Source organism: Pecten maximus, chromosome 4, assembly GCF_902652985.1.
Source record: "Pecten maximus chromosome 4, xPecMax1.1, whole genome shotgun sequence".
Taxonomy (NCBI): Eukaryota; Metazoa; Mollusca; class Bivalvia; order Pectinida; family Pectinidae; genus Pecten; species Pecten maximus.
In genome coordinates this window covers 1,462,273-1,478,404 of record NC_047018.1, presented here as the reverse complement: position 1 = coordinate 1,478,404, position 16,132 = coordinate 1,462,273, and the positions used below count along the sequence as shown (strand labels likewise).

At 41.3% G+C, this 16,132-nt stretch overlaps 1 protein-coding gene across 8 annotated transcripts in view; it reads right to left on the bottom strand.

Annotated features, from left to right (window-relative positions):
* Positions 1-446: 446 nt before the first annotated feature.
* LOC117324935 (mucin-19-like) overlaps positions 447-16,132 on the bottom strand; it is a 29,847-nt gene continuing 14,161 nt past the window's right edge. Inside the window, exons 10-15 of one of the 8 annotated variants that reach the window (XR_004532094.1) lie at positions 9,775-15,927; positions 8,739-9,056; positions 7,936-8,349; positions 4,497-5,228; positions 3,866-4,300; positions 447-3,807 (exon numbers count right to left, since the gene is read on the bottom strand). Coding sequence is in view for 2 of the 8 variants with exons in the window: in XM_033880777.1 (XP_033736668.1) it covers positions 4,221-4,300; positions 4,497-5,228; positions 7,936-8,349; positions 8,739-9,056; positions 9,775-15,927 (7,697 nt within the window). In the remaining 6 variants the exon portion in view is untranslated. Of the gene's footprint in view, positions 4,301-4,496; positions 5,229-6,474; positions 7,440-7,635; positions 8,350-8,738; positions 9,057-9,774; positions 15,928-16,132 lie in introns of those variants that run through there. The other 7 variants (XR_004532095.1, XR_004532096.1, XM_033880777.1 and 4 more) reach the window with 7 other exon arrangements.

The following is a 16,132-nucleotide window of genomic DNA, read 5'->3' as shown; positions in this document are numbered from 1 at the left end:
TTACACATCACTTCAGGGCGTGCATGTAAATACCATAACTTACACATCACTTCAGGGCGTGCATGTAAATACCATAACTTACACATCACTTCAGGGCGTGCATGTAAATACCATAACTTACACATCACTTCAGGGCGTGCATGTAAATGCCATAACTTACACATCACTTCAGGGCGCGCGTGTAAATACCATAACTTACACATCACTTCAGGGCGCTCATGTAAATACCATAACTCACACATCACTTCAGGGCGCGTGTGTAAATACCATAACTCACACATCACTTCAGGGCGCGTGTGTAAATACCATAACTCACACATCACTTCAGGGCGCGCGTGTAAATACCATAACTTACACATCACTTCAGGGCGCGCGTGTAAATACCATAACTAGCTCATCACTTCAGTCAGGGCGCGCATGTAAATATCATAACTAAAACATCTAGAGAAAATGGAAAATAATATTTTAATGATAACAAAAGAAGAACATAAACGATGCACCATTCGGATATTTGAACATTTACAATTCGTGGGATAAAAAAAAAGAAAAATAATAAATAAAATTGTATGACATCATCGGATCGAAATACAATCCTTCGTTGTATATGTATAATCGCAGGTGGTAAACTACTGTACATAATCACAGGTGGTAAACTATTGTACATAATCACAGGTGGTAAACTATTGTACATAATCACAGGTGGTAAACTATTGTACATAATCACAGGTGGTAAACTATTGTACATAATCACAGGTGGTAAACTATTGTACATAATCACAGGTGGTAAACTACTGTACATAATCACAGGTGGTAGACTATTGTACATACTCACAGGTGGTAAACTATTGTACATAATCACAGGTGGTAAACTATTGTACATAATCACAGGTGGTAAACTATTGTACATAATCACAGGTGGTAAACTATTGTAATATAATCACAGGTGGTAAACTATTGTTATATAATCACAGGTGGTAAACTATTGTACATAATCACATGTAGTAAACTACTGTACATAATCACAGGTGGTAAACTATTGTAATATAATTACAGGTGGTAAACTATTGTACATAGTCACTGGTGGTAAACTATTGTATATAATCACAGGTGGTAAACTATTGTACATAATCACTGGTGGTAAACTATTGTAATATAATCACTGGTGGTAAACTACTGTACATAATCACAGGTGGTAGACTATTGTACATTATTAGAGTACCTATATAAGTATAGAGAGATAACAACTATGCAGTCTTTGAAAAGAATTTGAAAAATCTACATTTCATTCTACATTTAAAATGATCATTTCTGATGAATTACGTATTATTGTTCCTAAATATATCATAAGGTGTATCCGATGACCTGTTTTTTAGCCTTAATATTTAATAGTTCTAAGGGATACAATAGTCTCTACAATTAGTTCTAAAGCATACGATGGTCTTTATTAAAACTTCTAAGGCATACACTGGTCTTTATTAATACTTTTAAGGCATACAATAGTATCTACAATTAGTTCTAAAGCATACAATGGTCTTTATTAATACTTCTAAGGTATACAATAGTCTTTATTAATAGTTCTAACGGATACAATAGTATCTACAATTAGTTCTAAAGCATACAATGGTCTTTATTAATACTTCTAAGGTATACAATAATCTTTATCAATAGTCCTAAAGTATACAATAGTCTCTATAAATAGTTCTAAAGTATACAATAGTCTCTATAAATAGTTCTAAAGTATACAATAGTCTTTATCAATAGTCCTAAAGTATACAATAGTCTCTATAAATAGTTCTAAAGTATACAATAGTCTCTATAAATAGTTCTACGGTATACAATAGTCTCTATAAATAGTTCTAAGGTATACAATAGTCTCTATAAATAGTCCTAAAGTATACAATAGTCTTTATCAATAGTCCTAAAGTATACAATAGTCTCTATAAATAATTCTAAAGTATACAATAGTCTCTATAAATAGTCCTAAAGTATACAATGGTCTCTATAAATAGTTCTAAAGTATACAATGGTCTCTATAAATAGTTATAAAGTATACAATAGTCTCTATAAATAGTTTTAAAGTATACAATAGTCTTTATCAATAGTCCTAAAGTATACAATAGTCTCTATAAATAGTTCTAAAGTATACAATAGTCTCTATTAATAATTATAAAGTATACAATAGTCTCTATAAATAGTCCTAAAGTATACAATGGTCTCTATAAATAGTTCTAAAGTATACAATGGTCTCTATAAATAGTTATAAAGTATACAATAGTCTCTATAAATAGTTTTAAAGTATACAATAGTCTTTATCAATAGTCCTAAAGTATACAATAGTCTCTATAAATAGTTCTAAAGTATACAATAGTCTCTATTAATAATTATAAAGTATACAATAATCTTTGTCAATAGTCCTAAAGTATACAATAGTCTTTATAAATAGTTCTAAAGTATACAATAGTCTCTATAAATAGTTCTAAAGTATACAATAGTCTTTATAAATAGTTCTAAGGTATACAATAGTCTCTATAAATAGTTCTAAAGTATACAATAGTCTCTATAAATAGTCCTAAAGTATACAATAGTCTCTATAAATAGTTCTGAAGTATACAATAGTCTTTATAAATAGTTCCAAGGTATACAATAGTCTCTATAAATAGTTCTAAAGTATACAATTGTCTCTATATATAGTTCTAAGGTATACAATAGTCTCTATAAATAGTTCTAAAGTATACAATAGTCTCTATAAATAGTTCTAAATTATACAATAGTCTCTATAAATATTCTAAAGTATACAATAGTCTCTATAAATAGTTCTAAAGTATACAATAGTCTCTATAAATAGTTCTAAAGTATACAATAGTCTCTATAAATAGTTCTTAAGTATACAATAGTCTCTATAAATAGTTCTACGGTATACAATAGTCTCTATAAATAGTTCTAAAGTATACAATAGTCTCTATAAATATTCTAAAGTATACAATAGTCTCTATAAATAGTTCTAAAGTATACAATAGTCTCTATAAATAGTTCTTAAGTATACAATAGTCTCTATAAATAGTTCTACGGTATACAATAGTCTCTATAAATAGTTCTAAAGTATACAATAGTCTTTATAAATAGTTCTAAAGTATACAATAGTCTCTATAAATAGTCCTAAAGTATACACTAGTCTTTATAAATAGTTCTACGGTATACATTAGTCTCTATAAGTATTTCTAAGGCATACAAACGTCTTTATAAATAGCTCTAGGACATACAATAAACTCGATAAATAGTTCTTTTTATAAAATATAAAATCACGCGAGTCATTTTGATAGGTAGCTCATAGTTAATAAAGGGACTACAACTGTAAGAAATACTATTGGAAAATATCATCAGGTTTAAAAGTTGATATATTTATATATATATTGATAAAACTTACATTTTCCTTTACTTACTTTGCGAAATTAAAAGTGTCCGTAGCCGTGGTTTAGAAACACTTACTTGCCAAAAGCATTGAAATTAGGTAGATCCTATAATAATGCACATGTAAGCTAAATACTACTAATACTAATAATGATAGTCTTTATTAAAGCTTGATTACAAGCTCAAGTCAATGACTTTTCTCACATATGGTCAAGCATATTAAAATATACATGATGTTCATTATGCTTTCTCGAGTATAGCATTCTTTTCAAACATCATCTAAGGTAACCACAGATTTTAATATAGAATATTGAGTCAGGTTTGTAGACTACTATATATCATGCTTATAATATATAAACTACTCCGCAACCTTTTCATAACTTTCCATTTTATAACTACCTTTTCATAACTATCCATTTTATAACAACCTTTTCATAACTTTCCATTTTATAACTACCTTTTCATAACTACCCATTTTATAACAACCTTTTCATAACTATCCATTTTATAACAACCTTTTCATAACTACCCATTTGATAACAACCTTTTCATGACTACACATTTTAAGTTAATGGAGGGCTGAGTTAGATCTATACTAATACATCTGAGTAAAATGATTCTTGCATTAGAAGATGACTTTTGTAACAGTGTGAACTCCGTCCATTACAACGTAAACATTATCTTGGTATCATATTGTTGAAAAGTCATTCAATGTAAACATTGCGATAATATGATATCATTTGACAGGTTGACTGGGGACGTTCTCTACGTTCTACCTCCGGTTGTCCTGGTAACATTCTCGGGCAATACAATTAGATACGCAGAATGAGGCTCAAAGTGACCAACACAAAGGCCAAGATCATGGTGGACCAGCCGACATGCCAAGATGACGCTAGAAAATATAATAAAATCGTTTGTATTCAGCACATTTCTTTGGTTACCGTTTAACCACATTTATACACCCGTTATCAGATATGTCTGAGCTTACATTATGTACTTATCAATTAATTAGATAAATGACTTTTTTCACTTATATACATGTGTATGTCATTTTTCACCGTTTAAGACGACTAATGTATGAAACATACCTCCAGATCCCAGGGAATCTGCATTGAAGCTACAGAATCCAGAACCAGACACACAGTTTGTGTCAGTGGTAGTACTGGTTTGACCTCCAGTAGTAGTACTAGTTTGACCTCCAGTGGTAGAAGTAGTTTGACTTCCAGTGGTAGGACTGGTTTGACTTCCAATGGTAGTACTGGTGTGACTTCCAGTGGTAGTAGTAGTTTGACTTCTAGTGGTAGTACTAGTTTGACTTCTAGTGGTAGGACTGGTTTGACTTCTAGTGGTAGGACTGGTTTGACTTCTAGTGGTAGGACTGGTTTGACTCCCAATGGTAGTAGTAGTTTGACTTCTAGTGGTAGGACTGGTTTGACTTCCAATGGTAGTACTGGTTTGACTTCCAGTGGTAGTACTGGTTTGACTTCCAGTGGTAGTACTGGTTTGACTTCTAGTGGTAGGACTGGTTTGACTTCTAGTGGTAGGACTGGTGTGACTTCCAGTGGTAGTACTGGTTTGACTTCTAGTGGTAGGACTGGTTTGACTTCTAGTGGTAGGACTGGTGTGACTTCCAGTGGTAGTACTGGTTTGACTTCTAGTGGTAGGACTGGTGTGACTTCCAGTGGTAGTACTGGTTTGACTTCTAGTGGTAGGACTGGTTTGACTCCCAATGGTAGTACTGGTTTGACTCCCAATGGTAGTAGTAGTTTGACTTCTAGTGGTAGGACTGGTTTGACTTCCAGTGGTAGTAGTAGTTTGACTTCTAAAATAACACTAACATTGAGCCACATCATCGCCAATACTTTTGCAAACAATAATTCCTTTTACAATTATGCCACGGTTATCAAAGGTTGATAGAGGACGTGCTATAGCGATGCTTCTGGCAGGGAACACGCAACTTCACGTCGCTCGACAATTCAGAGTTCACAAATCGACTATTAGTCGATTAGTTTCACGTCTTAACGCAACAGGAAGAGTCGATGACCAGCCGAGATCAGGACGTCCACGCGTAACGTCGCGACGTCAAGACCGGGTTCTTAGGTTGGCACACCTGCGTAACAGGAGATTAACGGCCGCTGAAACGGCAAGGAATACGATTGGTAATCATAACCGTCGAATTCATCCCCAAACAGTGATCAACAGACTGCGTGAGGCTAATTTGCGTGCAAGGCGACAGTACGTTGGTTTACCACTAACACCGCAACGTCGAGCACGTCGTATGCAATGGGCAACGGCACATATGCCCAGACGTTTTCCTATGAGACGTTGGAGGTCTATGCTCTTCACCGATGAATCTCGATTCACGTTATTTCGAGCAGATGGCCGTCAACGTGTGTACCGGCGTCGAGGCGAACGTTTTGCTGACGCCTGTGTTTTGGAACACGACCGATTTGGGGGTGGATCAGTTATGGTTTGGGCGGGAATCTCCCATGGTTTGAAGACGCCTTTGGTGATAGTCAATGGGAATTTAACGGCCGTACGCTATCGGGATGAGATCCTTAGGCCCCATGTTGTGCCGTTTGTTAGGCAGCATCATCTAACCTTTCAGCAAGATAACGCGAGACCACACGTTGCAAGAGTCTGTAGAGACTTTCTTGCGACACAGAACATTGTTCCTATAGATTGGCCTCCATATAGCCCCGACCTGTCCCCAATCGAGCATTTGTGGGATGAATTAGACAGAAGAATTCGAAATCGCCGTAACCCCCCAAATACCCTCCCTCAGTTAGCAAATGCACTCGTCCAAGAATGGAATAACATTCCAATACGGAAAGTCAATGCCCTGATGAACTCAATGCAACAAAGAATTAGAGATGTGATAACTGTTCGAGGAGGACACACACGATATTAGGGCAAGGTTTCAAAACTGCTGCCATTTCAACTTGGATTCACGTAGGGTACTACCAATCATGACCTTCTAGCAAAGTGACCTGTTCTTAAAAATCTCTAAACATTTAAAGGATGTTACATCAATATTCAATATTAACTATTACATATGAAATTTAAACATAATGCTCACAAGTATTATTTTATTAAACCTACAATTTGAAGTTGCGTTTCTTTTTCGTTTCAGTATATATATTGATAAAACTTACATTTTCCTTTACTTACTTTGCGAAATTAAAAGTGTCCGTAGCCGTGGTTTAGAAACACTTACTTGCCAAAAGCATTGCAATTAGGTAGATCCTACAATAATGCACATGTAAGCTAAATACTACTAATACTAATAATGATAGTCTTTATTAAAGCTTGATTACAAGCTCAAGTCAATGACTTTTCTCACATATGGTCAAGCATATTAAAATATACATGATGTTCATTATGCTTTCTCGAGTATAGCATTCTTTTCAAACATCATCTAAGGTAACCACAGATTTTAATATAGAATATTGAGTCAGGTTTGTAGACTACTATATATCATGCTTATAATATATAAACTACTCCGCAACCTTTTCATAACTTTCCATTTTATAACTACCTTTTCATAACTATCCATTTTATAACAACCTTTTCATAACTTTCCATTTTATAACTACCTTTTCATAACTACCCATTTTATAACAACCTTTTCATAACTATCCATTTTATAACAACCTTTTCATAACTACCCATTTGATAACAACCTTTTCATGACTACACATTTTAAGTTAATGGAGGGCTGAGTTAGATCTATACTAATACATCTGAGTAAAATGATTCTTGCATTAGAAGATGACTTTTGTAACAGTGTGAACTCCGTCCATTACAACGTAAACATTATCTTGGTATCATATTGTTGAAAAGTCATTCAGTGTAAACATTGCGATAATATGATATCATTTGACAGGTTGACTGGGGACGTTCTCTACGTTCTACCTCCGGTTGTCCTGGTAACATTCTCGGGCAATACAATTAGATACGCAGGATGAGGCTCAATGTGACCAACACAAAGGCCAAAATCATGGTGGACCAGCCGACATGCCAAGATGACGCTAGAAAATATAATAAAATCGTTTGTATTCAGCACATTTCTTTGGTTACCGTTTAACCACATTTATACACTCGTTATCAGATATGTCTGAACTTACATTATGTACTTATCAGTTAATTAGATAAATGACTTTTTTCACTTATATACATGTGTATGTCATTTTTCACCGTTTAAGACGACTAATGTATGAAACATACCTCCAGATCCCAGGGAATCTGCATTGAAGCTACAGAATCCAGAACCAGACACACAGTTTGTGTCAGTGGTAGTACTGGTTTGACCTACAGTAGTAGTACTAGTGTGACTTCCAGTGGTAGTAGTAGTTTGACTTCCAGTGGTAGTACTAGTTTGACTTCCAGTGGTAGTACTAGTTTGACTTCCAGTGGTAGTACTAGTTTGACTTCCAGTGGTAGTAGTAGTTTGACTTCTAGTGGTAGTACTAGCTTGACTTCCAATGGTAGTAGTAGCTTGACTTCCAGTGGTAGTACTAGTTTGACTTCTAGTGGTAGGACTGGTTTGACTTCCAGTAGTAGTACTGGTTTGACTTCCAGTGGTAGGACTGGTGTGACTTCCAGTGGTCGTCTGGGGGTGTGAAGTCGACGAAGGTGCAGTCATAGTCGGTCGTGCAGTTGTAGCTGAATTAGCAGCACTCGTACTAGTAACTGTGGTTGAGGATGTAGTTTTTTGTCGTGTCGTTATAGCTGAAGCAGTAGCCGATTGAGATGTGGTCGTTTTTGTCGTCATCTGTCGCGTACTGGAAGCTGTTTGTGATTGTCTAGTTGAAGTTGAAACACCAGTCGCTGGTTGCGGAGTTGAAACCGAAACCACAGCCGGTTGCTGCGATGTTGAAGAGGAAAGAACAGTTGGTGGTTGCGTAGCTGAAGCCGAAGTAGTCGTTGGTGATTGTGAAGCTGAATGAAAAGGAACATATATTAGTACAAATATATCAGAACGTCTCATGATATTTGAAGAGGAAGTTGTCGTACACTTATATTGAATGTTGAACTTACATAACATATAATATATATCGAGACAAATAATTAATGCATGTACATAGACAACTATATTGACCACAATGTGAAAGGCTCGCACATAGAATTACTTTTCAACATTTAATGTTTTATAAACCAAATATGACATAGTTATTTTAGCAATAAATAACTTAAGTATAATGAGCGTTAATAAGCATGGAAAAACTACACCAATCCTGATTACAGCATCATTTTTACCTATTTTATTTACTGTTTTCATTTCCATCGACCGAGTATATCAACTAGAAATAACTTAAAAGACTGCTTACTCGTCAAATTCCCGCATTGTAATGCAGCATCACCTAGATTGTTACACATCCCATTTGATACATCGGAGAAGGCCAAATCACAATCAAACGCATTGCGTTCATTTCCCGTACAATTGACTGCGTACAAGCCTCTACTTAAACTCTGATCACGTGGTAGCACAATAGCCAATCCAGGACCAGGTAACCCAAGATGTTGGCACATCACGTCGGCTTCTGTGTCGTTCCACTTGAAACAACATATACTACCTACATTTCCGCTTCTCGTATCGTGGAACATGACTCGATTATCAGTGTTAAGGGAGAAAAACATAGAATTATCTGAAACAGAGAAAAGACACAGCTAGATCAGAGCATTTTCCCGATTGTTGTTTGCATTATAATGTAGTAAAACAAATACTTGTTGTCTCTGTAATGCTGCTATTACATTATCTCTCCAATGATATAGTTCTACCTACTGCTAGATTGTAGATTGCATCCTATAAAACCTTTCCTCGAAATTATGGATTATTTTCAATTAGCAACCAAGCGATGGATGTAATAGTAAAGAGTAATGAAAAATACCCTGCCCGTTCCGGGCTTCGAACTAGCGACCTATGGCTTTCAAGGCAAACATCCTACTAAAGAGAAATTCCCGCTAGTCTGAGTTAGTAAAGTGGCCTTATTACTCCCTACTTTTACACTACTCCCTCCTTCAAAAAGTCTTTGCCCTTGAAGGCAACCACAATGCAGATTCTTCAGCTACATGTAAGCCCCCTGGAGTGGTCAACAGTACCAAATCTGTAATAGGAAGGAGTAATAAAAAATACCCTGCCCGTGTCGGGCTTCGGACTAGCGACCTTTCGCTCTCAGGGCAAGCATCCTACAACTAGGCTAAATGGAAATTCCGCTAGTCTGAGCTATAAAGGTGACCTTATACTCTCTACGTTTACACTTGGTTTAGTTATTTTTGGGAAACGGCTTGCATGGCTATATGTACAGTTCAGATATGACAAGTCAAATATAAATAAAACCAAGGGCATCTACTTAATCTACTTACTCATTCCTGATTGGGGAGCATTTGTTGAAACAGATGTTGTCCTTCCGGTAAACTGAGCGGTGCTAACTATTGGACTCACTGATGTCGTTAAAGACTGTGGCTGTGACGTGTTAACAACGGGGAGCGGTGGTGATGACGTCGACCTAGCAGACGATGACGATGTCACTCCCTGTGGTGTTGAGTTAGAGCCGACAGCAACAGTAGAAGATGATGATGTAAAACCAAGTGACACTGGGTTAGAGCCGATTGTACTAGCAGAAGGGGATGTCATTTTATTTGGTAATGGGCTAGAACCTACGGAACCAGTAGAAGGTGATGATGTAACTCCAGATGGTGCTCGGGTAGAACCGGTAGTAGCACTAGAATGCGATGACGTCACTCCCCTTGGTGTTTGGTTAGAGCCGATAACACCAGTAGAGGATGTTGATGAAAAACCATGTGGCGCTGTTGAAGAATTGACGGTACCAGTTGAATGTGATGATGTAACTCCATTTACCGCTCGGGTAGAGCCGATTCCACCAGTAGAAGGTGATGATGGTATTGTACGCGGCGCGGGAGAAAAGGTGAATGTACCAGTAGAAGATGATGATGTAATACCATGTGGCGCTCGGGTAGAGCTAATTGCACCAGTAGAAGGTGATGAGGTAACTGCAGATGGCGCTCCTGTAGAACCGGAAGTAGCAGTAGATGACGACGTAATTCCAGTAAAACCAACGGTACGAGAAGAAGCCGATGATGCAGTTCTAGTAGAACCCACGGTACGAGAAGAAGCTGATGATGCAGTTCCAGTTGAACCGACGGTTCGAGAAGCAGCTGGCGATGTAGCTCTAGTTGAGCCGACAGTCCGAGAAGGAGCTGGTGATGCAGTTCCAATTGAACCGACGGTACGAGAAGAGGCTGGCGATGTAGCTCTAGTAGAACCAACGGTACGAGAAGAAGCTGGCGATGTAGCTCTAGTTGAGCCGACAGTCCGAGAAGAAGCTGGTGCTGCAATTCTAGTTGAACCGACGGTACGAGAAGAAGCTGGGGATGTTGCTTTAGTTGAGCCGACAGTCGGAGAAGAAGCTGGCGATGTAGCTCTAGTTGAACCAACGGTACGAGAAGAAACTGGTGGTGCAGTTCGAGTAGAACCGATGGTAGGAGAAGAAGCTAGCGATGTAGCTCTAGTAGAACCGACGGTACGAGAAGAAGCTGATGGTGCAGTTCTAGTAGAACCGACGGTACGAGAAGAAGCTGGTGATGCAGTTACAGTTGAACCGACGGTTCGAGAAGCAGCTGGCGATGTAGCTCCAGTTGAACCAACGGTACGAGAAGCAGGCGATGTTGCTCTAGTTGAGCCGACAGTCAGAGAAGGAGCTGGTGATGCAGTTCCAGTTGAACCGACGGTACGAGAAGCTGGCGATGTTGCTTTAGTTGAGCCGACAGTCGGAGAAGAAGCTGGTGATGCAGTTCTAGTAGAACCAACGGTACGAGAAAAGGCTGTCGATGTTGCTTTAGTTGAGCCGACAGTCGGAGAAGAAGCTGGTGATGCAGTTCTAGTAGAACCGACGGAACGAGAAGAAGGTGGTGGTGCAGTTCTAGTAGAACCGACGGTACGAGAAGAAGCTGGCGATGTAGCTCTAGTAGAACCAACGGTACGAGAAGAAGCTGGCGATGTAGCTCTAGTTGAGCCGACAGTCCGAGAAGAAGCTGGTGCTGCAATTCCAGTTGAACCGACGGTACGAGCAGAAGCTGACGATGTTGCTTTAGTTGAGCCGACAGTCGGAGAAGAAGCTGGCGATGTAGCTCTAGTGGAACCAACGGTACGAAAAGAAACTGGTGGTGCAGTTCGAGTAGAACCGATGGTAGGAGAAGAAGCTAGCGATGTAGCTCTAGTAGAACCGACGGTACGAGAAGAAGCTGATGGTGCAGTTCTAGTAGAACCGACGGTACGAGAAGAAGCTGGTGATGCAGTTACAGTTGAACCGACGGTTCGAGTAGCTGGCGATGTAGCTCTAGTAGAACCAACGGTACGAGAAAAGGCTGTCGATGTTGCTTTAGTTGAGCCGACAGTCGGAGAAGAAGCTGGTGATGCAGTTCTAGTAGAACCGACGGAACGAGAAGAAGGTGGTGTTGCAGTTCTAGTAGAACCGACGGTACGAGAAGAAGCTGGCGATGTAGCTCTAGTAGAACCAACGGTACGAGAAGAAGCTGGCGATGTAGCTCTAGTTGAGCCGACAGTCCGAGAAGAAGCTGGTGCTGCAATTCCAGTTGAACCGACGGTACGAGAAGAAGCTGGCGATGTAGCTCTAGTGGAACCGACGGTACGAGAAGAAACTGGTGATGTAGCTCTAGTAGAACCAACGGTACGAGAAGAAGCTGGCGATGTAGCTCTAGTTGAGCCGACAGTCCGAGAAGAAGCTGGTGCTGCAATTCCAGTTGAACCGACGGTACGAGAAGAAGCTGGCGATGTTGCTTTAGTTGAGCCGACAGTCGGAGAAGAAGCTGGCGATGTTGCTTTAGTTGAGCCGACAGTCGGAGAAGAAGCTGGTGATGCAGTTCTAGTAGAACCGACGGAACGAGAAGAAGGTGGTGTTGCAGTTCTAGTAGAACCGACGGTACGAGAAGAAGCTGGCGGTGTAGCTCTAGTAGAACCAACGGTACGAGAAGAAGCTGGCGATGTAGCTCTAGTTGAGCCGACAGTCCGAGAAGAAGCTGGTGCTGCAATTCCAGTTGAACCGACGGTACGAGAAGAAGCTGGCGATGTAGCTCTAGTGGAACCGACGGTAGGAGAAGAAACTGGTGATGTAGCTCTAGTAGAACCAACGGTACGAGAAGAAGCTGGCGATGTAGCTCTAGTTGAGCCGACAGTCCGAGAAGAAGCTGGTGCTGCAATTCCAGTTGAACCGACGTTACGAGAAGAAGCTGGCGATGTTGCTTTAGTTGAGCCGACAGTCGGAGAAGAAGCTGGCGATGTAGCTCTAGTGGAACCAACGGTACGAGAAGAAACTGGTGGTGCAGTTCGAGTAGAACGGATGGTAGGAGAAGAAGCTGGCGATGTAGCTCTAGTAGAACCGATGAAACGAGAAGAAGCTGATGGTGCAGTTCTAGTAGAACCGACAGTACGAGAAGAAGCCGGCGATGTAGCTCTAGTTGAGCCGACGGTCCGAGAAGAAGCTGGTGATGCAGTTCCAGTTAAACCGACGGTACGAGAAGAAGCTGGGGATGTAGCTCTAGTTGAGCCGACAGTCCGAGAAAAAGCTGGTGATGCAGTTCCAGTTGAACCGACGGTAGGAGAAGAAGCTAGCGATGTAGCTCTAGTAGAACCGACGGTACGAGAAGAAGCTGATGGTGCAGTTCTAGTAGAACCGACGGTACGAGAAGAAGCTGGCGATGAAGCTCTAGTAGAACCGACGGTACGAGAAGAAGCTGATGGTGCAGTTCTAGTAGAACCGACGGTACGAGAAGAAGCTGGCGATGTAGCTCTAGTAGAACCAACGGTACGAGAAGAAGCTGGCGATGTAGCTCTAGTTGAATCCACGGTATGAGAAGAGGCTGGCGATGTAGCTCTTGTAGAACCAACGGTACGAGAAGAGGCTGGCGGTGTAGTTCCAGTTGAGCCTGCGGTACGAGAAACAGCTGGTGATGCAGTTCCAGTTGAACCGACGGTACGAGAAGCGGGCGATGTAGCTCTGGTTGCGCCCATGGTACGAGAAGAAGCTGGTGGTGTAGTTCCAGTAAAACCGACGGTACGAGAAGGAGCTGGCGATGTAGCTCTAGTAGAACCGACGGTACGAGAAGAAGCTGATGGTGCAGTTCTAGTAGAACCGACGGTACGAGAAGAAGCTGGCGATGTATCTCTAGTAGAACCAACGGCACGAGAAGAAGCTGGCGATGTAGCTCTAGTTGAGCCGACGGTCCGAGAAGAAGCTGGTGACGCAGTTCTAGTAGAACCGACGGTACGAGAAGAAGCTGGCGATGTAGCTCTAGTAGAACCAACGGTACGAGAAGAAGCTGGCGATGTAGCTCTAGTTGAATCCACGGTATGAGAAGAGGCTGGCGATGTAGCTCTTGTAGAACCAACGGTACGAGAAGAGGCTGGCGGTGTAGTTCCAGTTGAGCCTACGGTACGAGAAAAAGCTGGTGATGCAGTTCCAGTTGAACCGACGGTACGAGAAGCGGGCGATGTAGCTCTAGTTGAGCCGACAGTCCGAGAAGAAGCTGGTGATGCAGTTCCAGTTGAACCGACGGTACGAGAAGAAGCTGGCGATGTAGCTCTAGTAGAACCGATGGCACCAGAAGAGGCTGGCGATGTAGCTCTAGTTGAGCCGACAGTCCGAGAATAAGCTGGTGTTGCAGTTCCAGTTGAACCGACGGTACGAGAAGAAGCTGGCGATGTAGCTCTAGTTGAACCGAGTGTACGAGAAGAAACTTGCGATGTAGCCCTTGTTGAACCAACAGTCCGAGAAGAAGCTAGCGATGTAGCTCTAGTAGAATGGACGGTACGAGAGGAAGCTGGTGATGCAGTTCTAGTTGAACCGACGGTACGAGAGGAAGCTGGTGATGTAGCTCTAGTAGAACCGACGGCACGAGAAGAGGCAGGTGATGCGGTTCCAGTAAAACCGACGTTAGGAGAAGAAGGTTGTGATGCAGTTCCAGTAGAACCGACAGTATGAGAAGAAGCTGGGGATGTAGCTCTAGTTGAGCCAACTGTCCGAGAAGAAGCTGATGGTGCAGTTCTAGTAGAACCAACGGTACGAGAAGAAGCTAGCGATGTAGCTCTAGTAGAACCGACGGTACGAGAAGAAGCTAGCGATGTAGCTCTAGTTGAGCCGACGGTCCGAGAAGAAGCTGGTGATGCAGTTCTAGTAGAACCGACGGTACGTGAAGAAGCTGGCGATGTTGCTCTAGTAGAATCGACGGTACGAGAAGAAGCGGATGGTGCAGTTCTAGTAGAACCGACGGTACGAGAAGAAGCTAGCGATGTAGCTCTAGTAGAACCAACGGTACGAGAGGAAGCTGGCGATGTAGCTCTAGTTGAGCCGACGATGCGAGAAGAAGCTGGTGATGCAGTTCTAGTAGAACCGACGGTACGTGAAGAAGCTGGCGATGTTGCTCTTGTAGAACCAACGGTACGAGAAGAGGCTGGCGATGTAGATCTAGTTGAGCTGAAAGTCCGAGAAGAAGCTGGTGATGCAGTTCCAGTTGAACCGACGGTACGAGAAGAAGCTGGTGATGTAGCTCTAGTAGAACCGACCGCACGAGAAGAAGCTGGTGATGCAATTCCAGTTGAACCGACGGTACGAGAAGAAGCTGGCGATGTAGCTCTAGTTGAGCCCACGGTACGAGAAGAAGCTGGCGATGAAGTTCTAGTAGAACCAAGTGTACGAGAAGAAACTGGCGATGTAGCCCTTGTTGAACCAACGGTCCGAGAAGAAGCTGGCGATGTAGCTCTAGTAAAACCGAGTGTACGAGAAGAAACTGGCGATGTAGCCCTTGTTGAACCAACGGTCCGAGAAGAAGCTGGCGATGTAGCTCTAGTAAAACCGACGGTACGAGAAGAGGCTGGTGATGCAGTTCCAGTGAAACCGACGTTAGGAGAAGAAGGTTGTGATGCAGTTCTAGTAGAATCGACGGTACGAGAAGAAGCTGATGGTGCAGTTCTAGTAGAACCGACAGTACGAGAAGAAGCTGGCGATGTAGCTCTAGTAGAACCAACGGTACGAGAAGAAGCTGGCGATGTAGCTCTAGTTGAGCCGACTGTCCGAGAAGAAGCTGGTGATGCAGTTCTAGTAGAACCGACGGTACGTGAAGAAGCTGATGATGCAGTTCCAGTTGAACCAACGGTACAAGAAGAAGCTGGCGATGTAGCTCTAGTTGAGCCAACGGTACGAGAAGAGGCTGGCGATGCAGCTACAGTAGAACCGACGGTACGAGAAGAAGCTGGCGATGAAGCTCTAGTTGAGCCAAAGGTACGAGAAGAGCCTGGCGATGCAGTTCTAGTAGAACCGACGGTACGAGAAGAAGCTGGCAGTGTAGCTCTAGTAGAACCAACGGTACGAGAAGAGGCTGGTGATACAGTTCCAGTAGGACCGATTGTACGAGAAGAAGATGGCGATGTAGCTCCAGTGGAAGTTGTGGACGTCATTCCCTGTTGGAGAGTAGTATTGCCTCCTGTGTATAGACAAACATAGCTATTTACATGTTAAGACATTGTAAGCTTATCTGTTAAATGCATTAATCTGTTGGCATTGATTATGAAATTCCGATTGAAATATAATTAATTGTATACGCAAAATTAATTATTGACATTTATGACAGAAATGTTAAAACAAAACCTTACATATCAATGCAAACATGGCTTGGTACAGCAGGTGGA